The following is a 24,998-nucleotide window of genomic DNA, read 5'->3' as shown; positions in this document are numbered from 1 at the left end:
TGAAGGCGCCATCTTCCTTCTGTGCACTGGCTCTTCCCGCCAAAAGGAGGCTCGGGTCTCCTTTCCGCCGCCAAACGGGGCCCTTCTGTCTACCTCCGAGCCATCCTCGCACCCGCTTTGTGCTCTGAAGCCTCTTCGCAGGTCTGTAGAAGGGGTGAAACTCTCGTCCCATTCGCGGCCTAGCTCTAGTCAGCAGCCCTTCCGCCATTTTGCCGGCGGCGGTGTGTCTCCACTGTTTCCCAGTCCCAGTCAGGGAGACGAGATGCAGGAGGGGAACGTGGGTGGAGGAGACAAGGGAAGTGGCCGGAGATCTCCCGCAAGAGATAAAAAGCAGGTTAGCGTCTGTGATTTGTCTTCTGACGCTTTTAAAAAAACCTGGCTAATGCTAAAAGAGCTCCATGACAGGGAGGTACTCCGTCTCCAGGGGAAACTAACCAGTCTGAGGAAAGAGCGATTGGCAGACAGAAGGCAGACGGGCTCCACAGCCAAAATTGAAGAGTTGACGGAGCAACAGAAAATCCTGAATGTCACCATCCATGACCTGCGAGATAAGTTAAGCTCCAAAATATGTGACCGCTGTTCAGTGAACGAAACGTACAGGAAGACGCTACAGAAAGAATTTTACCATATCCAACAACAAAATATGAAGTTTATTGCTGCGCTCACGGCAGAAAGGAATAAATTAAGAGAAGAAAATAAACAGCTTTCTGCAAGACTAAAACTGAAGGAGCAACAGCTTCATCCTTCTAGTTCTGATAGTGATGACGACTTCGTTCCTTGCACTCAAAAGAGCGGGCTAGTTTTTTCAGTCAGGGAGCCTGCACCCGGATCTCAGATGCATCTGCCCGTCAGACTGGTAAAGCAGTCAAATACTGAAGAGATGAAATCTGGAGGCAAAAAGGAACAGCAACAGAGTTCCAAGTTTCCAACTCCATTTTATGATGAGGGCCTCTCTGAGGTGCCAGAGACCCCTCTGGAGAGTTCCTCTAACAGCAGTAAGCCTGCCACAGTAAGGAGTGCCAACCGGAAGTCATCTGTAAGTTTTCCTTTAACATCTACACCTGGCGCTCAAAGCGGGTATGGATTTCAAGGTGACTTCAGCCTTCCTGAAGACAGCCTTGGCAGTACACAAAAGAAACTGATTTTCACACAGAAGACCTCCACACAAAAGCGTAGAGCTCAGATGTACTTCTCTTGGAGCCCTTCCAGTATTTCTGCGAGAGAAAACCCACCTACTCCATTAGTATCTGAAACTTCAGAGGAAGATATGCCTGGTCATACTAGCTCATTTCCTCCTTTTACACAGAGAAAGGAAAAGCCCCCTTTAAATGTATTTCCTTTTGACTGTACTTCTAGTGGGAAAAGAAGATCAGTGACTGGTGTTGCTCATTACAAAACTGGATTTTCGGTGAGAGACAGCTGTAGCCAGACACCTTCCAATGAAGAGTTGACTGTGAGGAAGAATACTACTGAATCTACAGGTGCAGCGCATGGTGCTGATAAGCCACAAGGTGAGACCCAGAGTTTCATTTTGGGGTCTGCAATAAAGAGAAAAGCCAGGGTACAGTCAGAAAGAAGGAAGTAGCTTTCCCTCTTCCTCTTTCTTAAGGAGACTGCTTTTCTTTTCCAAGAGGACAGTCTTGCTGTCAATTCAGACTGTGTAACTGATAACCCCTGACTCTGATACACTTCTCAGAATATAATATACAAAGCAATAAGACCTACACAAAAGTTGGGCAAATGACTAAGACTTTGAAACAGTGAATTATTGCCAGTTAATAAATTTCAGCTACAGAGAAGGAAACTCATTCTTCAGAATCCCTGTACTTCCATATGAAAGTGTAGGGTCTACCATCTTTTTGCTGAAATTAAGTTGCTGCTGTTTATGAGTCAATAAAAAGCCCAAAAAACTGAAAGCCAAGAGAAGACCTAAAGGGCGTGGACTGTAAGAGTTCAACATTTAAATGCATATAGAGTAACAAAAGTGAAATATTTACTGGACTTGACAAGGTAACTAGAATACATTCATTGAGAAGGACCAAGAAGCAGATATTTTTCGGAATAAAATGAATATGACTTTACAAATACCATGCAGCATGACTTTACATTTACAAAAGATAAAGAGGAGATGTGACTGTATGCTAGTCATTAAAAATTTGCTTTTAAAAATCAAAAAGCAAGAACAGAAGAAGGAAAAACCTAATCAACAAAGATCAAATATTTAGCAAGCAAGGTCAACATTTACAAGACGAGGGGGAACTATGAAGTTCTCAAGAAACAAAGTAGTTATGGTTTTACCCATGACATGAAAAAAGCAGCCAGCGGCTTGTCACTGGTTAACACTGTATGTGGTATGTGGGCGTGTGGGTGTGTGTGCACATGTGTACTGGGGGGGAGGAAAGGAGAACTAGTCAACGATGCATCTCCCTCTCCTCCTTCCTTCTCTCTCTCCCCCTACCACCCTCCTTCTTACTTTCCCTGGGCTGTGGTGGTATTCAACTACTTTTTTCTTTTTCTTTCCAGTTTTTTTTTTCCATGTTGCCTCTTGGGCCTTAAAAAAAAAAAAAGACAAATTTATTAAGTGAATTCATGTGCCATAAAACTCACCCATTTAAATAGTGCCCAATACAGTAGTTTATGGTACATTTAAAAACTTATAAAACCACCACAGTTTTAGAATATTTTCATCACCCTAAAAAAAAAAAACCCATACATATTAGCAGTCACTTTCTACACTCCCCCACTTTTCACCTTGTGGGGAGACAAAAACAGTGAGCTGTGGCTGTAGTTATTAACTGATCCATTATTTCCTGGAATGAAATACCACCAGGGTTGAAAATGGTTTCCCTTTACTGTTTTCTTTCCCCAAACATGGAGGCTTATCACATAGCCTCAATAATCTTTGATGTTTACTCTAAATCATACATTCTTAGAACTTGAAGATTCTAGTTATTTAAACCTGTTTTATTAATATACTTTAGAATTAACCATTCATATCTAGCTTTTGATTTGTTTCAATGTTTCTAGTGAGTTAACTATCAACTTATTTTATGTTTTTATATGCTGCATTATTACAAAAAAAGATTTAATATTTACTAAAAATGAAATAGAAAAATAGAAAATAAGTAAAATTTAACTACTGTATTATGATGATCAGAACCCAGGTGCTTTTATGTTCCTCATTCCCGCTTACCTTTTTTTTTTTTTTTTTTTTGAGCAAAAACAGAAAAGGAAGAAAGGGGAGGGAATTGTGTAAACAAATGTGGTATTGAGAATAAGATAACCTTCTGATTTTACTTCCAGAGGACATGCAGTTTATGAAAATCCTTTGGTTATAGTTTATCATATAAGGTAAAGAGGAAATGGTAATACTAGTTAATAATACAATTATACACCAAGGAAAAAAGAACAGAGCCTGGAAAAGAACCTGACACCATGCAAAACTGTATAATGGTACTGCAAAGATAACAGCATTGTGGGGAGACAAAAACAGTGAGCTGTGAGTTATTAACTGATCCATTATCTCTTGGAATGAAATACCACCAGCATTGAAAATGATTTCCCTTTACTGTTTTCTTTCCCCAAACATGGAGGCTTATCACATAGCCTCAATAATCTTTGATGTTTACTCTAAATCATACATTCTTAGAACTTGAAGATTCTGGTTATTTAAACCTGTTTTATTGATATACTTTAGAATTAACCATTCATATCTAGCTTTTGATTTGTTTCAATGTTTCTAGTGAGTTAACTATCAACTTATTTTATGTTTTTATATGCTGCATTATTACAAAAAAGATTTAATATTTACTAAAAATGAAATAAAAAAATAGAAAAATAGAAAATAAGTAAAATTTAACTACTGTATTATGATGATCAGAACCCAGGTGCTTTTATGTTCTTCATTCCTGCTTACTTTTTTTTTTTTTTTTTTTGAGCAAAAACAGAAAAGGAAGAAAGGGGAGGGAATTGTGTAAACAAATGTGGTATTGGGGATAAGATAACCTTCTGATTTTACTTCCAGAGGACATGCAGTTTATGAAAATGGTTATATTCTATCATATAGGGTAAAGAGGAAATGGTAATACTAGGAAATAATACAATTATACACCAAGGAAAAAAGAACAGAGCCTGGAAAAGAACCTGACACCATGCAAAACTGTATAATGGTACTGCAAAAGATAACAACGACATTCCTTACCCTCAAAGAACCCTTCCTGTCTTTTTGTTTGCTTTTGATTTTCCAAATCCTGGGTCAAATAAAAGCTAAAGTGTTAACTATGACACTGGTTATTGTTATTTTCTTCTGTTTACGTTGGTCATTTAATGCATTATATGCTCTGCATGAAAAAAATGTTTAGCACTTCTAAAACTATTGCCTCACTTTAGAAACTAATTTTTAAATTAAAAAAAAAAGTTATTTCAAAGAATCAAACCTGTATGACCGAAATGAACCTATTTTTAGTTAAAATATAGGAACATTCTAAGGTCAGAGTCTTCAAAGTTCTGTTTCTAATGTGCATGTGTTCTACATGCAGATGATGGTCAAATATTTGTTGCATGAACTTGTAAACCTGTGAGGGTGGAGTACAGTCCATGATTAATATGCTGGTAACTCACCTTCAGAAATCATTTTTACTATATACAAGTAGCACATCAAGAGGCTTCTGATTTCATACTGATCCAGTCGGTTATACTGAGATACACTACTCCTTGCAGAACTCTGCCGAGTCTGTAATACAAAGATAGGACTTTTGTGAAACAATATTGGTACTGTAGCTTCCCATAGCCTTTAACTCAATAACTGTTTTAACCATTAGTCCTGTTTGGGAAAATTCTAAGCATAAATCCAAATTTTATATCACATTTGGAAGGTAAATGGGCTGACTCTTCTTTGCTACTGTACCTAATAATATCACTGGAAATTACCCTGCAGTCTTCATCAAGATATAGCCATGAATATACCGTGTATGTTTCATTCCCATAGGTCCTGTGTTTTAGTAAGAAAACATTTTGAACAATCATATGTGGCTATTCCAGGAAAAATAGCTTTTACGTCAAGGAGAAACTTAACTAAGGTACATCGAAGCATAAGAAACATTTTAAACTCTTTAACTTCAATCTCTCCTTAGAGTTTATTAAAATCCAATGTCTAAATAATAGGTCAGAAAATCTCTTAAAAAAGGGGCTTAATGACATTACAAGATAATTTTACTAAGGAGGACCCAGTAATACTTCAAAATTAGAGCCTCTACAAAGTAGTGATGTTCCTATTATTTAGTGACTTTTGTTAAAATAGCAGTTAAGCATGACAAGATCTGACTTATTTGGGGATTTGTATGAATACAGCAATGACAATCTCCTAACGAATGTACCCTTGTTAGAAACCAGTACTTTCAGCTGAGCTAACCTGGGCTGGGGATATATATTTACTAATGTAGGATTCACCAAGAACTTCTACTTGGAGCAAAACATCTAGGTTCTGAACGCTTGCTAGCTGTGTGACTACTAGCAAGTCATTTAACCTCTTTGTCCTTTATGTGCCTTACCTATGACAGTGTCTGTTGTCTTAATTCTAAATGGTGTGAAATAAGAACCTTTATGATTAAATTACTAACTATGCAAAGACTCAATGGAGTATATAGTCCAGTGGTTCTCAAGGGGTGGTTCCCAACCAGCAGCATCAGCATCACCTGGGAACTTAGAAATACAAATGAGCAAGCCCCCAGACTGACGGAAACAAATTCTGGGGATGAGGCTCAGCTATCCATTTTTATAAAGTCCCCCAGATGCACCCTAAGAATGCCATGATCTAGGAGAAGAAGTGCCGGAATTAGAAAACCTGGGTTCAGGCCTGGCCCTGCCATAGTTGTGTGGTTGTCCTAAGTCACAATCCCAGTTTTAATCTGTAAATTGAGAGTTGGAATTTATTATTTTTATGGACCCTTCTAACTCTAATTTTATATGATTCTCTGATTTTACATAGCAGCGTGACAAGGCTTTACTGGTCTAAAGTGAGGTTTCTCTGTCTCAAGGCAGACATATCCCAAACTTTAATGTTAGGCTTGAAATAATTTGATGGAAGAGTTAGAGAATATATTGTGATTAAGTGATTCTGGGATGCTGAGATCATCAATTTGGGGACCTAATTTTTCTTCTCCCATGTTAATGTCATTACTCTTTTACAAAAGAATAAAAAGCTGAATCCTGCCAGGGAGTGATTTAAGTGACAAGGTACATTAGGCATTTTAAACTTGAACCTTCCCTCTCTAGAACAGGTTTACAGAGTGTTAGGGTTAAAGGGGGTATTCAAAGTTGGAACTCTTAAAGATGAATGCCTTATCCTCTATAAACAGTTTTAAAATATCCAAGTAGCAGCTGCCAGGATAGGAAGGAACTGCTACAACATCCAAGAATTATGGGATGCTTTTTACAGATCCAGTACAGACTACAGGAGAGTAGAGAGACCCCTATTTGCATAAAAAGAAAGACTGCTGTAGCTTAACACATCACTAGGGTTATCCTATATATTTAGGTTCTTACACTTTCACCAGTGCTGCCCTGATCTGGAAATCCTGTTGCTCCTTCTGGGATGAGGGAACCTCTCGAATCTTCCCTCTTAATTCCATGTCCATTTTGAAAAGACCCATAAGCTGGAAAAAAGCCAAGTCCTTGTTAGCAACAGGAGGAACAGTCAAAAATATTTTTAAAACTAAGCACTAGGTTAATTTAAGTAAAGACATATTTTAGGAAATAGATCTTGGTCATCTAAAATGTGAAGTTTATATATTGCATTAAAACACCATAAGAAGCCAAATAAAGGGTAAACAATTTTTTTTCCTTGAAACACTTTAACATGTATGAAACTACAAGAAATTCCTTGCAAGTCATAAAATAAAGGCAAACAATTAGATAATTTTATAGATAAGGTAAGTTTGGCCCAGAAAAAGGAAGTGTCTTGTCCAGGACTGGAGACAGAGGATTGGAAACCAGTGTTTTTCTCATTATCCTTTATTTTCTTAGTATACTAAGCTAAATTTTATACAAGCTGAGACAAGGAAACCTAAGCAAAGAAATGTGGCTGCAAGTGTGAGTCAGATTTTAATTAAACTTTAGTAGAGATCGTGCTATGTATAGTTTTTATTATGAAATATTTCAAAACTACAGAGAAGTATAGGGTACATTTCTAAACAGCCATGCCACGTATAATCTTAAAAGGACTTTTAATTACCGGTGTCTTTGTCAGTGCTCAGACTCGCTCTACTTGTAGGTGAAGCGAAGCCACATGCAAACTCATCTCTGGATGCCTGTAACACAGTGTGATACCTCTGTCATTTAAATACATTTGTACACTAGGATAAGAAATCGGAATTAACAATGAGATGGTACCCTAATTTTCAACAAAGCTCGCTGTGAAAGTCTAAATCACATATCAGTATTGGTATTTAGGGGACATCTCTTTTAAAAATGGATCCTGGTACACTGTTACAACCATGACCTCTGGCAAAGTGACACAACTCTAGGTGGCTGGTAAAAGCTGCAACTGGTGTGATCTAAACATGGTTCCATTCTCCTCCTTGAAGCAAGGGCAATACTAGAAGAAGAGGTGTGACCAGAGGCCCTACATGATCTTGAGTTGCAAAAGAAAGAATAGATAAGTAAAATATTTCCAAATATCACTGTCAAATGTTGTGGAGTGCGCATAAGCATGAGTAACTGTGTTTGTGAAGAAAGGCTTGCTTGACACCCAGGTAGGTGATATAGCGTCCACATTTAGCTGATTTACATAATTGGGAGCTACAGGCAATCAAGCGAGGCTTAAAAGCAGCTTTCTCAGGAACCCAGGGTAGGCTTGACAAATCTATGGACATTTATTATGGGGAATTTCCAAAGGAAGCTGTAAAGGACACAGTTTCACCTGCCACCCAACAATGTGACTTGGCTACTGAACATGTGAAGGTGATCTTGGGCCAGACAGAACGTGGAGTGGGGGTGGGGCAGGAGTTATTAGTCCCACTGGACAGACTGTAAAGTATACACCACATTTTAAAATGGCAATTGGTAAAATGGAGCATGTCCAGAAGACTCCAACCAAGAAATGTAAAGGGTTTGAAACAACAAATGATGAAGTGGAGATATCTGGCCTGGAGAAAAATTTAGAAGGGACATGTGTGAAGGGGTATCACGTGGAGGTAGAAATGGATGTGTTCTATGTATCACTAGAAGGCAAAACTAGGACCAGTGGATAGAAAATCTTGTAGATCTAATGTGAGAAGGAAAGTTTTAATTACTACTATGGCAAAAGGTTGTTTTGCCAAGCGGGAGACTGATCACCTCCAAAGTTCCTTTCAACTCTAAGATTCTAAGGGGAGAAAAAAGCACAGACCAACTGTGATGAGTTAAAAGCCACTCACCAGGAACTGCTGAAAGGAGGCTGTCAAAGAGAGGGAGAAGCAAAGGAATACAGTTTAATCCCTGGTGCCTAACATTTTGCAAAGTGAATGTTTTGTTCAGTTTTCTGGTTGAATAAATATATGAAGGCATGTAACAGCAGCAAATCTTAAAAAGAAAACACTGAGCACAGAGGATTCTTGGTGTTCTCTTGGACCTCGTTACTCAAAGTGTGGTCCTTAGACGAGAAAAAGCCAAGAGCCTGTTTGAAATGCATAATCTCAAGCTCCACCCCAGGGCTACTACCTTAGAATCTCTGTCTTCATTCCCCAGGTGATCCATATGCACATTAAGATTTGAGAAGCACTGCTCCAGGAAAAAGTATAAATTTAAAATGTTGTAAAAGGTGCACTATTGAGACCATACAGCGTATGACCCTGATACCGAATACAGTCAATAAAACAGGATAAAATGACAATAGAAACACATTACTACTTACAGAATTAGGCATGGCTGCACAAGAATACAAGGTATCTCGACCTGCTAATCGCTGTATATTTTCCAAAAGCAGTCCAACAAATGGGAGGTACAATTGTGCTATTTTGGCTTGTTGGTTCTGAAAAATAATTATCAAAAGCTTAATAGATATATAATATGCCTATATTACAAATAAAGTTGGCTCCATCTATCCGTTTAAACACTAAAAGCAAGCTAATATCCATAACAAATTAGTGAAGCATGAGTCTATTTATACCCATAGTCTCAAAACTAACTGCCACACCACTTTGTTGGTATTTGAATTTATATACACTATAGAGTCGAAGCACATCCCTCAAACATCACTACATAATAGGCAAAAGTTTATTTTTTTTAATAGCAGATCATGTTAGTCCTGCTCTTTAACTCCAGCGAGGGTTGGGTTTGATGAGAGCAGGGATCCTGTCTGTCTTGTTCACAGCTTCATCCCCAGTGCCTGGGCACATAGGATATGGTCAATATACATTAGCTGAATGAATGAATAGATGGAAGAAGTAAAAAAAATGGTGAATTACTGTATTCATTCAAGAAATATGTCTTTGCTTTGAGTAAAGCTGCAATTAAAATAATGTAATCTTGGCCCCCTAAATCAATTATACAACTTGGGAGATTGATGTATTTGTAAATATGCAAGTGAAGCTGGCCACTGGTCATCTTAATGAATGTGGTACCTCTTATACAAATTTATTTATTGCTTTTCTCAGCTATAGACATTCCTCACCAGATATGTACATACATTCAAATCAGCCAAACCAGTGGTTGTGATGATGGCACAAGAGTTGCCCTCCATATTTTAGGACTTTGGGAGGTTTGTCTGTAGACTTAGATAAGGCCTCTAGGGTACAATGGTTAACCTATAGAATACAGATCAATAGTGTCTCATAGTTGCATTTATTCTTGAAATTGAACAATTTTTCATATGTTAATTGTCCATTTGTACTTCCTCTTTTATGAGTTTCAGGAACTCTTAACAGACCTACTTCTAATACACAACCCTAATCAGTAATAGTCTCTATCACTAGGAGATTCTGGTTCAGTAGGTCTGGGCTGGGTCCCAGGAATCTGCCCCAGATGGTGCTGATGTGCACTGAGGTTTGAGAACCACTGATCTAGTTCAATTTCCTGCTCAAGGCAGGAACAGCCCTTACCTGCATCCTTGACAGATGGTTAGTTTTTAAACTTCTTAAACACTCCAGCCCTTTCAGAGGTTCTGTTAGAAAAATCCTTTAGCAGTTTGTAAGTTCTACCTGCTAGGTATAAGTTCTACCTGCTAGGTATATAGTCCACTTCCACTTTACATGGCAACCCTTTAAATATTTGGAGACAATTACCACAAATTGTCTTAATTCACTCTTCACAAGGCTAAATAGCTGTTACTACTTTCCTTTATTCTTCACATGGCTTTGATTTCAACAGTTTCCACCATCATCATCACCCTTTCTCGGCAGTTCTCTAATTTTCCAGGGTCCCACTTAAGATTTGAGAGGCAGTATAGTCTAGTGGTTAAGAGCACAGATTTTGAATTTTAGACACATAAATTCCAGCTCTCCTGTTACTAGTTGCTTGATTGTGATCAAGTCACTTAACCACAGTTTTCTCTTTAGTAAGATGGGGATAATAATAGTGACATTAATTCATGTAAGCTAATGTTTAATACAGTGCCTGGCATATAGTGAGTCCTCAATAAATTTTAGCTACTATTATTAATATTATAGCTTCTCGATGGGAATTCATTTTAGTTCTGATAGTGAGTGATCACTAGGGAAGGAGATACTACACCTTTCTCAGGTGAACAGGAACACAGGAAAGCATGCAGTCAGGGCAAATATATTAAAAGTTTTGTCTGCACAAAAGACAGAAAACCATCTAAGAATCTATTAACAGAAGACAGTTTAGATAAATAGAATAAGGTATATCCATATGATGGAATACTATGCAGATTTAAAAAAAATACAGTAGATCAAATCTTCAGGCTATATTGTTAAGTGACAAAAGAAAAATGCATAATGGTTTCTATTATATATTTATATATATACATATATATAGCATGTTGGCTTGTGCATGCATAAAATAGAAGTTTATATAAGAAACTGATAACAGTAGTTGCTTCTGGAGAGATGAATTGAGGCATGGAGGTAAGGAATGGGAGAGAGGCATTTTGATTCTTTTTTTTACCATGTGTGTAAGATTACTGTAAAAAAAAAAGGAAAAAAAAAAATCTGCCCACAGTCCAAGCAGAAATTGCAATTCTGAGGTGTCAACATCACTTGCAGTGGGTACAGGAACTAATACAGACCCCAGAATAAATGTTAGATGTTGGATATTCTTGTTCTGAGTAGGAAAGATGTCTCATGGTATTAGGAGGGCTCCCAAAGCAGTTTTTGAGTAGCACATAATAGGGACCAGTGACATCTCCATAATTTCGTTAGAGGAGAGGCTGCGGAGGGCAACATGGCTGGAATGGGGGGTGGCAGTGACTAGGAGATCGAGTCTCAAAGCAGCCTTTCCACAGGAAGAATTTTTTTCTTGACTGTATTTTTATTTGGGGTCACTTTGGGGGACCCAATGGAAATTATAGGGGCTTAAAGCTCCCCTCTCTGCCCTCACCTTGGCATCATCATTAATGGTGAACATGTTTTAAGTGAATGTATCAATATTTGACAAATGACCTCTTACTCAGGCCACCTGTGAAGTCTTTGGACCAAACAGAGAAAGGGAATGAAGCAGGTCCATGAAGCAAAGTTTTACTGGGGAGAATCCTATACACACTTAAAACCTGTCAGAAGATTTTGAGCAAAGAAAGAGCTTTAGAAATTACTGAAAGGGTAATGAGGCTGGCATCTCAATCTTTCCCATAGTCTAAAACCTCAAACACTCGAAGAGGCAGAGCGTTATTTACAGATAACAACAGTGATGTGTGTGTGTGCATGGGAGTACATATACTGCTCTCAGAATTTTAAAAAGTAAATAATGTGCAAATATGTGATATAAAATATTTAAAATTCTACCTCTAGGTAAGACACTAGTGAAATCCGATATTCCTTCACTTTCATCTGAGGAGGCAGGGGAAAAAATACAACTTCCTGCTTTAAGAACAAGAACTTCATTTTGTACTTTTCCCACAAATTCTTTGAAATCATGGCTAAAGACATTTTCCTCCACTACTACTAGGTACAAACAGAGCCCAGTGGTAACTGGCATTTTTAAAGCTTTGACAAAGCTTGGTTGGAATGGATGACTTTAAGATATCTTTTCATTTAGATATATTATACCAGTTAACTTACGTTAAGTCAATATCAACATTCACACACACAAAAAAAGTGGCACATAATAGAGCAAACCACACTAAATGGGAGTATGTTATTATAATTATAATGTGGAAAAAACAATGCAAACTGCAGTAAGTAATAACATCTGAAAGCTAAATAGTTTAAATCTACTTTAGGATAGAATTATATGAAGAAAACTAGCAAAATTTGTAAGTAAAACAAATCTTCATAATTAAAGAAATATAATTGGATGTAGCTGGCAGGCATTTTCTGTTTTTTAAGGACAAATGGGAATACTGTAGAAAAAGAATAAAATCCATCTCCAAGTCAGCTTTCCAAAGTAATTACAATAATAAATGACATGATAATTTTATTTAAATTTGAATGTAAAACAAAGGGACAAATTCTTAATTATGAAACAATATGTTACATTGAGCCAGGTAAGTAAGTTAGGTTATTCTAAATCCATACAGTTTGGCATCTACTTTTTGAAGCCCATAGGGTATAATGTTAGTAAGATTTGAATATACCCTCCATCCCCATATATTAAGTTAAAGGTGCGGCAAAAAGCAACTGTAGCTGTGGCCTTCACACATAGACAGTGTGTAATGTATGTAAGGTTTACAGCCACACCTACATTTTTTCAGTAAGAAGAAAAACTTCATATTACATATTTTATATTGGACATACTTAATGTGTCATTATTAATCACTTAATAATCAATAATAGCATTTATTTAGGGAGATATATTTAAGGATATATATTAAGGTGTGTATTTGAAAGAGTGCACATGGCTATAATCGTATATGATGTTTTAAAAAAAATTCTCGTTTATGTAACAAATCATGAAGCAGTTGTGCTGTTCTTTAGACATGATTTGAAAAACCAGTGTTCTTCTTCAACAGTTATCTGAACAGTATTTTTAAAACCTAATCATTTGAAACGGAAACAAAACGTATTTGTAAAAATAAATTCATCAATCCCCCCGTTATGTTCCTTAATGAAAACTTCACCTTGAACATAAAATCTTCTTAGAAACTAACTAATGTGATACGGATGATGATACGAACATCCTTACCTTGTGCTGGTATCTAGTGTCAAATGCATGTTTTATCAAAAGATTCTTTATGACAGAGATAGCTGTATATCTGATCTCATAATTGTCTTGAAGAGCAATGGAGGTTTCCCTCAGAAGTAGACCAACCAAGAAGTGATGCTTGCAATACTCATCTGATAAACTGTATTCAAGATTTGAATCTGCAGTATAATGAAATTTAAAATCCATTTATAAAAATATTCAAAAATTACTTTAACATTAAAGCACTATATTTATTACTTAGTCATATGTGACCATGCTAGCAAGAACTATATTGTTATTATTAACAAATATGAACAATTCTTTTGTCATATAGAATAAGCATGCAAAATTTTACAAGATACGAGCACTCATCATTGGGGCTAGATGATAGCCTTAATGATAATTTCAGTCGGTAAGACAGTCCCTAGAATTCTTTGTTTTTCGAGATGCTTTTCAAATCTTAGAAATCTTAGGATAAAACCTAGAATGAAAGAATACTGTATTTGGCAATGTTTTAACACATTTCTTCATATCTGAAGAGATTTAGTTACAACTACAGATTGGAGTAATTCTCTACAGCAATACTTGATTCACTTATCTGTTTATATTTGTAAAGTAGGAAAAGGAAGAGAAACTAGACAACTGAATCACTGTAACAGTATTAACTATTGACTGTTTTAGTAAATGTTATATATTGGCCGCAATACAATGGGGCACAAGAACAATAAGAAAAACAGCCTCTCACTCAAATTCATCACACGAATACAAATCTTTTATTTCATAAAATTACCGCTTCGAACTATTTCTTTCACTTCCTTTTAGATCCTCAGTCCATTTTAAATCCCAGCTGCTAATATCCTGGTTGGGACTTGCCTTATAAACTGATTGGGTCACAGTCAGAAGGGACTGTGACCAAGTTTAGTAATTTCTACGGTAAATTTCTACTACCTTTATTTCCTCTCCCGTACCCTTTAATTTTAGTTAGGCCATAAAGCTGAAGGATATGTTTTCCTTTTCTTTTCTGGCCTCTTCAGCACTTAATATAATGCTACATATTCAGTTAGGACTTAATAAATGCTAAATCAGATTTAATCCTAAATCCTCATCCCTTCTTTTCCCTGAATTCCTCAAGCCATCAATAAATACTGGGGGAAGTATCAGAGCTATACATGCTCCGAATCTAATAAGGGAGCGGTTGAATAGGGGTGCTTGGGTTTTTAAATATTTTTTCTCCGTTTTCACTGGCTGGCATTCAAGCACTGAAACTGGTGCTCAGCAGCTACCCTCCTAGAGACCAAGGTAGCTGATATTCTTTCTGCCATTGGTCATGCTCTTTTGTGAATCCCAACCACTTTCTATGCACAAGAACCAGTACGGACTAACCCAGGTGGCCTTATCTGGGTCGACTTTACAATGGTAGTAAGGTTTTTTACTTCAGGGGTTTGAATAAATCCAATCAGGTAGTTTCAGCCAACCTCCAAAACTGTGGCCAAGCAGTCATTAAGCAGGGTCAGAGAGAAGGGAGGCAAGCCTGGCAGAGATGAGACACACTTAAAGAACAGCTACCCTCTAGTCCCCATGCTGGCTTGAGCCAAAACTTGTTTTCTGAGGACGGTGTTTTAAAGTTGATTCTTCTAGCAATCAACACTCAAGCTGATTTTAAGAGTTAACAAATACACCACCTCCTAGGTTTTCTGGGTACATTAACTAAAGCTTCATCTTGGCTAGGGAGGATTTAAAAAGCAAACAAAGCCCCCATCCATCTTAGCCATTCATGAAATCAATTGTTTTTAAAGACAGCAAACTACTTTAGAGTGAACCGAGTTAAACCTACCTACTGAAGTCAAACGGTCCACCGCAAATGAAAAAAAATCTAATTAATATATGAAAAGAAAAGGGACAAATAAAAAACATAGTAACATAAGAATAGTGCTACACAACAAAGCATTCAATAAAACTAGCAATGGAGATAACTGAAGGCATTTCATCAATTTAAAACATACATATCACTATTTTACTCTGCCTTTATACTTCTCTTTTGATGTTCCATTCAGCAGAAATGTATTTATATGGTTTTTTCTTAATTCAGTCTCACATAAGAGTCCAAACAGTACTACAGAGAGCAATTTAACTGGTATCTGACATCTGTGTTTAAGCAGCAATCTATGTAACACACCTAATTTCTTCATACTATGAATACTACCACTGACACTATGAAGGAAATGCCGAGTACCATTAACGAACCTATCTTCAGATAGTAACAATTCTGACATTACCTTTAGATTGACTGGTTTAACTAGAAAACGTTATACTATACTAGCGCTAGCCAAAAAAAGGAAAACACAATCCCTAATGATGGAAAACACGAATACATACCTTGAACTCGCTGAAGTTTAGGTTTTGCAAATGCCATTGGCAAATTCAGAGGAATGTAATGTTCGTGATTGCAAACTGTTTGCAGAAATTCAAACTTGTATTCAGCCAGGACCTAAACACAAAGAAATTAAACAAAAACTCCTATTTAGTAGTCATTTACTATTTTAATAATTAAATACAGTGCATTAATTTTCAAAACAGAAGTGTTTAGTATTTTAGGCATACCTTAAAATGTGACCTGTGCAGTAAAGAGTTAACATAGCAGGTCCAAGACTGCTCGCCTTAAAAAGGCCTGCTTGCACAGTTGGTCATTGGCTGGCATTTGGGAAATTGGATTTTTTTTAATTATATAAGTTTCAGGTATACAACATTATAATTTGACATCTGTATACACTTACAAAGTGATCATCATCACAAGTCTAGTTGCCATCCATCAGCATACAGTTTACACCCCCTTCACCATTCTGCCCACCCCCCAACCTCTTCCCCGCTGGTAATCACTAATCTGTTCTCTGTATCTATGAGTTTGTTTTGGGGTTTTTTTGTTCATTTCTCTTTTTAGATTCCACATGTGAGTGAAATCATATGGTATTTGTCTTTTCATCTGACTTATTTCACTTAGCATAATACTTTTAAGGTCCATTCACGTTGTAAAATGGCAGGATTTCATTCTTTTTTTGTTTGAGTAGTATTCCATTTTATATATATACACATACAAAGACACACACACACTTACACACATATATACCACATCTTCTTTATCCATTCATCCATCGATGGACATTTAGGTTATTTCCATATCTTGGCTACTGTAAATGATGCCACAGTGAACATAGGGGTGCATATCATTTTGAATTAGCGTTTTAATGTTCTATGGATAGATACCCAGAAGTGGAAAAGTTGGGTCGTATTATGGTAGTTCTACTCTTAATTTCTTGAGGAATCTCCATACTGTTTTCCACAGTGGCTACACCAATTCACAGTCCCACAAACACTGTACGAGGGTTCCCATTTCTCCACATCCTCTCTAACATTTGTTATTTCTTGTCTTTTCGATAATAGCCATTCTAACAGATTATGAGGTGATGTCTCATTGTGGTTTTGATCTGCGTTTCCCAATAATTAGTGATGCTGAACATCTTTCCATGTGCTGTTGGCCATCTGTATGTCTTCTTTAGAAAAATGTCTATTCAGATCCTCTGCCCATTTTTAAATCAGATTGTTTTTGTTGTTGTTGAATTGTATTAGTTCATTATATATTTTGGATATTAACCCCTTGATGGATATATGATTTGCAAATATCTTCTCCCATTCAGTAGGCTGCCTTTTCATTTTGATGATGGTTTCCATCACTGTGTAAAAGCTTTTTAGTTTGATGTAGTCCCATTTGCTTATTTTTGCTTTTGTTTCCTTTGCCTTTGGAGTCAGATCCACAAAAACATCACTAAGATGGATGTCAATAAGGTTACTGCCTACGTTTTCTTCTAGGAATTTTATGATTTCAGGTCTTACATTCAAGTCTTTACTCCATTTTGAGTTAATTTTTGTGTTATGATGCAAGATAGCGGTCTAGTTTCATTCTTTTACATGTGGCTGTCCAGTTTTCCCAACACCTTTTATTGAAGAGACTGTCTTTTCTCCATTGTATGTGCTTTGCTCCTTTGTTGTAACTTAATTGTTCATATATGTATGGGTTTATTTCTGGGCTCTCAGTTTTGTTCTGCTGATCTGTGTATCTGTTTTTATGCCAGTCCCGTACTGTTTTGATTATGATAGCTTTTGTAGTATAGTTTGAAATCAGGGAGCATGACACCTCCAGTTCTGTTCTTTCTCAGATTGTTTTGGCTATTCAGGATCTTTTGTGGTTTCATACAAATTTTAGAATTATTTGTTCTAGTTCTGTGAAATATACCACTGGAATTTTGATAGGGAATACACTGAATCTGTAGATTGCTTTGGGTTGTATGAACATTTTAACAATATTAATTCTTCCAATCCATGATTATGGAATATTTCCATTTATTTGTGGCTTCTTCAGTTTCTTTCATCAGTATCTTATAGTTTTCAGTGTACAAGTCTTTCACCTCCTTGGTTAAATTTATTCCTAGGTATTTAATTCTTTTTGATGCAATTGTAAATGGGATTGTTTTCTTAATTTCGCTGATAGTTTATTAGTGTATAGAAATACCACAGATTTCTGTATGTTGATTTTGTATCATACAACATTACTGAATTCATTTATTAGTTCTAACAGAGTTTTGGTGTAGTCTTTAGGGTTTTCTGTATGTATTATCATGTCATCTGCAAACAGCGACAGTTTTACTTCTTCCTTTCCAATTTGGATGCCTTTTATTTCTTTTTCTTGCCTAATTTCTGTGGGCATCCTTGTCTTGTTCCTGATCTTTTTTTTGGCTGCGTTGGATCTTTGTTGCTGCGCGCGGGCTTTCTCTAGTTGCGGTGAGCAGGCGCTACTCTTTGTTGTGGTGCACGGGCTTCTCACTGCGGTGGCTTCTCTTGTTATGGAGCACGGGCTTCAGTAGTTGTGGCACGTGGGCTCAGTAGTTGTGGCTCACAGGCTCTAGAGTGCAGGCTCAGTAGTCGTGGTGCATGGGCTTAGTTGCTCCATGGCATGTGGGATCTTCCTGGGCCAGGGATCGAACCCATGTCCCCTGCATTGGCAGGCAGATTCTTAACTACTGTGCCACCAGGGAAGCCCCTTGTTCCTGATCTTAAGAGGAAAAGCTTTCAGTTTTTCACTGTTGAGTATGATGTTAGCTATGGGTTTGTCATATATGGACTTTATTATGTTAAGGTATGTTCCCTCTATACCCACTGTTGAGAGTTTTTAATCATAAATGGATGTCGAATTTTAGCAAATGCTTCTTCTGTATCTATTGAGATGACCATATGATTTTTATCCTTCATTTTATTAATGTGATGAATCGGGTTGACTGATTTGTGGATGTTGACCCATTCTTGTATCCCTGGAATAAATCCCACTTGATCATGTTGTATGATACTTTTAATGTATTGTTGAATTCAGTTTGCTAATATTTTGTTGAGGATTTTTGCGTCTATGTTCATCAAAGATATTGGCCTGTGATTTTCTGTTTTGTGGTGTGGGAAATTAGATCTTGAAACAAACATTTCCTACATGATAAGGCTGTGCCTTCTGTGCCAGCCTGTTCAGCACTGTGCAAACCATGTGATTTATGGTGAACATCTGCTTTCCTGTCCTTTCCAAGACTCTGGAAATTTTGACCAGCCTCAAATACATAACTAGCCCCCAACAAAACCTCTAAGCCCTGAGTCTCAGATGGGCTTCCCTAAAGAGAAATATTGCACACATGTGACTCAATTTTCACTGCTGGAGAGAGGATGTGCTCTATGTGACCCTTCACAGGAGGGAGGGCGCTCAGGAAGCCTGCACGTAGATTGCCAAGGACTCCACTTGATGTCTTTTCCCCTTATTGATCCAACTGAGCATCCTTTTTGTGTCACTGTAATGAATCTTAGCCATGAGTACGTCCTGTGAGTCATTCTAGTGAACCATCAAACACGGGGTAGTATTGGGGACCCCCAAAACACTATCCATTATTCCCTGCTTTGAGGTATAACTCTAGTCAAAGCACCTAAATGAAAACAGCAGTTCCAAATCCTCCAGAGGAGAATAAATGTCACCACTGTTCTCACACTCTAACGTCTGACACCCACTGCAGTTATGTCCTTATAACTTACCTTAGGATCTTTGGGGCTGAATCCAGATATATAGTCATTTATCAAATTGAAAACAAATCCTCTATCCATTAGTGTCAGACAGCGCTATAGAAACCAAATCAAAATGAACAGTTAGTTACATAATTCTAAAGGTCTGTCATGTTTTTAAAATTCAAAAATTTAAAAATTTTTTCCACGTTAAGGGGATGACATTCTCACTTTTACAGATAATAGAAAAACTTTCACAGATTTAGGTGACCTTAAAGAGATAAAGGGGGACTTCCCTGGTGGCACAATGGTTAAGAATCTGCCTGCCAATGCAGGGGACACGGGTTCGATCCCTGGTCCGGGAAGATCCCACATGCCACGGAGCAACTAAGCCCATGTGCCACAACTACTGAGCCTGCGCTCTAGAGCCCGCGAGTCACAATTACTGAGCCCGCGTGCCACAACTACTGAAGCCTGTGCACCTAGAGCCCGTGCTCTACAACGAGAAGCCACCGCAATGAGAAGCATGCACACCGCAACTAGAGAGAGCCTGAGCACAGCAATGAAGACCCAATGCAGCCAAAAATAAATAAATAAATTTATTTTTTAGAAAAAGAGAGAGATAAAGGGCAAATGACTTATCATGGGAATTGGGACTCAACTATAATTTTCAAACTAAGATATATATACACATATATATACACACACAAACACATGTATACATATATATACACATATATGTATATAAACATATATACGCATATATATTGATATGTAATCTATTAGCTATACTGCCTCATTTTGGTTAACTCTCAAAGCTCAAAGTGAACTGGAGGGTGGTTAGTGGGGCTTGCCTATGTGAACATTTCAGGCCAAAAGTGAAGTTTTTCTTTGGGTCCTGTGAAGTCTTGGCCTACAAAACATTCTTCCTCTGTGACAACCCTACTAGTTGTTCATATTTTCCTGCCATCACTCTCCTGGTTAATGCTTTCATTACCTTGCAACTGCACAACTGCAGTTATCCTCCAAACCTGTCTTCCTGCCACTAATCTTTCCATCCAACTGCTTCCAGGTTAATCTCTAAGTCCTAGCCCTAATCATGTCACCTTTCTTCCCAAAAGCTTTCAACAGTTCCCTATTGCCTCTAATATAATTTCAAACTCCTTAGCTTGGCATTCAAGGACACTCACAATCTTGTCCCAACCTACTTTTCCAGTTTTATCTCCCAATACAGCTCATCTACTTATTACCCACTCAAGATGCACTGTGCATTCCCACCTCCGGGTCTCTGCTCATGCCAGGTCTAGCTAGCAATTCTATCACTGCTTCTACATAATCCTGCCCACTCTTCAATGATGAAGCCCATTTTCATTAACCACCTTGGTCTACAGGGCCCTTTAAACACTTTATACTAGCTTGTATTTTCCTTATTATTTTCCTGTTTTCATCTAGAGAGGACAATAGGAATGATCTCTTTTTCTTATGCTCTCCATGGTACCTACAGTAACCCTGTGAAATAGAAGGAACTCAATATTTGATTAATCAGCCATTTGCATCTCACTTCTCATCTCTCCTTTCAACTTCCACTGCCTCATCACCTCTCACCTGGATTAATGAGGTAGGCTTATATTTATCTGTTCATCCAAAAACATTTTGAGGATCTACTGTGTTTGAAACAATGCATTACATTCTAGAGAAATACAAAGGTGAATAAGATATGGTCTTTAGTCTTGTCCAATGGTAAGGACAAATAAACAAACAAATAATTAAAATACAGCACACTAAAAAGTTATAGAAGTATGTAAAGGACGGGTAAACAACAGAAGGGGTGATCAGCCCTGTGTGGGAAGGTTAGGAAAGAGCTGAGCCTAAAACATGAATGGACTCTGCCAGGCAGACAAGGGGGAAAGACTGGTCTTCTAACTGGTTGCCTTGACTCTGGCTTTTTCCTCACCTCTTCCAAAATCTTTGGTATATAGCTCCATGGCATATAGCTCAGAATCTAAATCCCTTAGCCTGACATTCAAGGCCTTTCATCATCTGGCATCAGATGGTCTTTCCAGCTCTACCTCCACACATCCTAAACTCTGCACAATGACTTTCTTGCTCCTCCCCGAACAATTCTTGAACGCGTATATCTCATCTTTGCTCATGAATCCTCTACCTGAAACACCCTCAACCCTGTCTTGGGGAACTATTCTTCTAGTCTCTGTTCATACTACCTGGTCCTAATCCCTCCCTTTCTTGTTTTCCTATTGTATTTTGTTTGTATTTTCAGTATAGCAGTCATCACACTTGATCTTGTACATGTATTTGAATATAATTACAGAGATAGCCTCTCACATCTTTGGATTCTCACATAGAAGACAGACAAATGTTTGTTGACTTGAATGAGGTAAATACTGCTATTAAATCGACTATGTTCTATTCCGTTTACATAGCAAACTTTAAGTTTAAACTCCATGGAAGAAACGGAGATTTTATATTTCAAATAGTCTCATCTTTACTTTAAAAAGATATGTGGATGTTTGGTTTTTAATACGCAAAAGGGCTCATGTAATAGTGTTAAAACTTTATTTTAATTCTGGTAAAGAGAGGTCTTACATCAGAAAATCATGCTCTGGAGATCTGAAACCTAGTTGTGAATTTTTAATAAGAAAACAAGGGTATGTGAGATACTAAAACTGCTTGGGTGGATTATTGAATATGAGGTTCTTAAGATAAGGTTGAGACATGATGAAAGGCTGTGAGAAGATGGGGAGTGGAGAGAAGTAAAAACTAAGTGCATTACAAATCCATGCCCCTCCTCTACAACAAATCAAATATTATTATTACCCACTTTCTAGAACAATCGCATTCCAGCATTGCCCCTTACATACGGAGAATAACAAAATACAACAACGAGAAATGTGCTATCTTTCATAAATATAGGAGTTTCTGATATCTCTCAAAATAGTCTCACTGACCAAAATCAACAATTTTCATTTACATGTATTAGCCACAAGTAGATGGTGATAATATTAGCAATGTGTAGACTGTGCTTTAGTTCAAGAGTTACAAACTCAGAGGCCGACAGGGCCAGAGAAGCTATTTAAATGTATAAAGAGTGTCGGGGTATATTAAGGAGTGGTGGGGTTTGTGGCAACCTAGAAAGTACATGCCCCACCTAAAGGCATTCAAATTAATATTTTTGAGAAACACCATGTAAAACCAGCAAGACGTGCCTTCTGGTTAAGCCACCTATGTGGGACCTCTGATTTAATTAATTAACCATTGGGGATGGGGGATCAAACATGGCTGTTTAACTGAATTGATGGATTAATTCAGTCAAAAGTTTCTCCAGCAGCCTAGCTGAGTCTCTAGAAAGTGGGTAATTTTTTTTCTTTGGCTTTAAAGACCATACTGGTGAAGAATAATTCCTTACCATGTTCTGGCTGCCTTTAACTCACCTTCAGGAAGCTAGCCAAACTATAATTGACGTTTCTGGACTCATCAGGAATCTCTGCATAGCGAATAGTCACGTGAGGAATTATTGCAAGAAGCAATGAATGTAAGACATGATGATATGCCTCAGAAAATCTCTGGCCTCTGGGAAGCTTAAATTAAATAGGCATAGAAAAAAGAGTTGCAAAAGATCTAAATCAATTGCTGTTTTTATTTTCAGACACATTCTGTATAAAAATGTGTTTTAAACTAGAGTTTAATTTTTCTCCCAACTTAAAAATGACATGGCTAGTTCAGTGTATACTTTAGATCATTATAGGAACTATCTGGACCTCTAATACCATAACTGACTGAAATCATGAACGAGAGTAGGTCATTTTGACCCAACTTTGGAATCGTGTTCCTGAGATACAGACACATCCATTTTTCATTCCATGTTTTTCCTGACACACAAAGTATACATGTATCCATGCATCTCAATTTCAGTAAACCTGCTCTGTGAAGATTCTGATAAAAATGATAAGTATGAGGTGAATATTTTTTACTTCACAAATCTTAGCTTTCCATTCCTATAGCTAAGAAAATTTCTTTGTACTTTTGAAAGAGTTTAAAAATATAACTAAATGTATACAGCACATGCCAGGAACACATGTATTATTACATAAAGTGTTTTTAACTTTGTACATGCCTTCAACCTTTCTAAGAGAATGGTTCTTTCTTATTTGGTACTTGTTCTTCTTCCAAATGAATGTTCTGACATAGACATTTTAAAACCACAAGACAAAGCAAAAGCTTCAAAGATAATGCATTTAACATGGCAAACACCTCACAGGAACAATCTATGTGGAAGAGTCTCTGACGATTAGACTTTGAAAACATATGAACTGTCAGATTTTTGCAATACATCGTTTGTTTGCTTGTTTTAAGCAAAATTGAAAAAGCTAAGGGCTAAGAGCCCTTAAAATATAAAAGAGGATTTGCATGTCACGGCTACCTGTGAATAAGATTAGCCTTCTTTGTCTATGTTAAATATTATTCTTGAGCCTACTTACCTTAATTTTATTCTCTTCCAACAAGTATGTGGCCATAGACTTTGCAATAATTTCAAAGAAAAACCATGAGTACTAAAATAAACAAATAAATACAAATCAATCTTTAATAGTTACCCAAATCCTTGAAGCTTAGCAGAGGTTGACGAATCACTATGGATTTTGTCTCTGAACTTTAGTAACATTTTAAAGTGATCGCAATTGTCCAAGTCCCACAGGATACCTTCAAATTGTGTTGGCAAAAAGGTAGTAGTGTACCTTAGGGCTGGCTGGTGATGTACAAAGGCTGTTTGGTGGGAATGTTTAACTCAGTGGGGAAGGGTATTTTATCACTGACACTGCTTTGATTTGCCTACATGTGGTGATAAGAGCAAACCAACTTTTAGTTTATTTTAGCATTGCTTTTAAATTCTCTATAGACAATGAATCGTATTATGGCCTGCACCCAGTGGGGGACCCCACCCTGCCCTTGGTACAACACTGGGGCCAGCCCAAGTAGCAGAGGTGTTTGTGTAAGTGTAATTTGAAGGGTACAGAGAAGCCTCAAGCAGATACATCCTAAAATACCCAAAATTGAAATTCTACCATTATTAACAGGAATAGTAAAAACATGACAATAATAAGAGCCACCATTTGAGTGCCTACTATGTGCCAGAAACATGTTAAATGCTTTGCTTATATTTTAGAAATGAGGAAGTGGAGGCTCAGGACTGCTAAATAACAGGCTCCAGGTCACAGAACTACTATGCAGTGAATAGAGGATTCTAGCCCAGGTCTATCTCCTCCAAAATTCTTTCCATTACACATTCGACTGTGGGCAGGATGGGGTGGGGAGGGTGAAGGGGATGAAGGAGGTTCTGTGGAGAACTTGGGGGAAAAGGATGTGTAGGTAAAGTGGTGAGGAAAAGGAAAGTCACATGAGGAAATGATGAAAGACCAGAAGTGAAATGGGAGGGTATCAAACAAGCATATCTCTGGCTGCTTTTCTTGCCTGCCGTGTCCTGTGTCCTTACCTTTAGCAGTTTGTTTATTGCTAAAAAGTCTGCAGACTGTTTCAATACCGCTATCATCGTAGTAGCCAGAGTTTCATGTATCAGCTGGGCCTGAGGAACACTGGGTTTTTCAGGTCGGAAGCTATACTACAATCAA

General features: G+C 37.4%; 1 protein-coding gene across 1 annotated transcript in view; it reads right to left on the bottom strand.

Annotated features, from left to right (window-relative positions):
- The window catches only part of DOCK11 (dedicator of cytokinesis 11), a 189,925-nt gene that overhangs the window by 59,328 nt on the left and 105,599 nt on the right, over positions 1 to 24,998 (bottom strand). Inside the window, exons 26-35 of the mRNA XM_061178676.1 lie at positions 24,863 to 24,988; positions 23,853 to 23,924; positions 22,806 to 22,952; positions 19,390 to 19,473; positions 15,652 to 15,763; positions 13,276 to 13,454; positions 8,891 to 9,007; positions 7,232 to 7,307; positions 6,544 to 6,653; positions 4,621 to 4,732 (exon numbers count right to left, since the gene is read on the bottom strand). Of these exons, the coding sequence (XP_061034659.1) occupies positions 4,621 to 4,732; positions 6,544 to 6,653; positions 7,232 to 7,307; positions 8,891 to 9,007; positions 13,276 to 13,454; positions 15,652 to 15,763; positions 19,390 to 19,473; positions 22,806 to 22,952; positions 23,853 to 23,924; positions 24,863 to 24,988 (1,135 nt within the window). The remainder of the gene's footprint in view (positions 1 to 4,620; positions 4,733 to 6,543; positions 6,654 to 7,231; positions 7,308 to 8,890; positions 9,008 to 13,275; positions 13,455 to 15,651; positions 15,764 to 19,389; positions 19,474 to 22,805; positions 22,953 to 23,852; positions 23,925 to 24,862; positions 24,989 to 24,998) is intronic.

This window comes from Eubalaena glacialis, chromosome X, assembly GCF_028564815.1.
Source record: "Eubalaena glacialis isolate mEubGla1 chromosome X, mEubGla1.1.hap2.+ XY, whole genome shotgun sequence".
NCBI classification, from domain to species: domain Eukaryota; kingdom Metazoa; phylum Chordata; class Mammalia; order Artiodactyla; family Balaenidae; genus Eubalaena; species Eubalaena glacialis.
The sequence above is the reverse complement of the archived record's forward strand: the minus strand, read 5'-3'. Positions and strand labels throughout refer to the sequence as shown.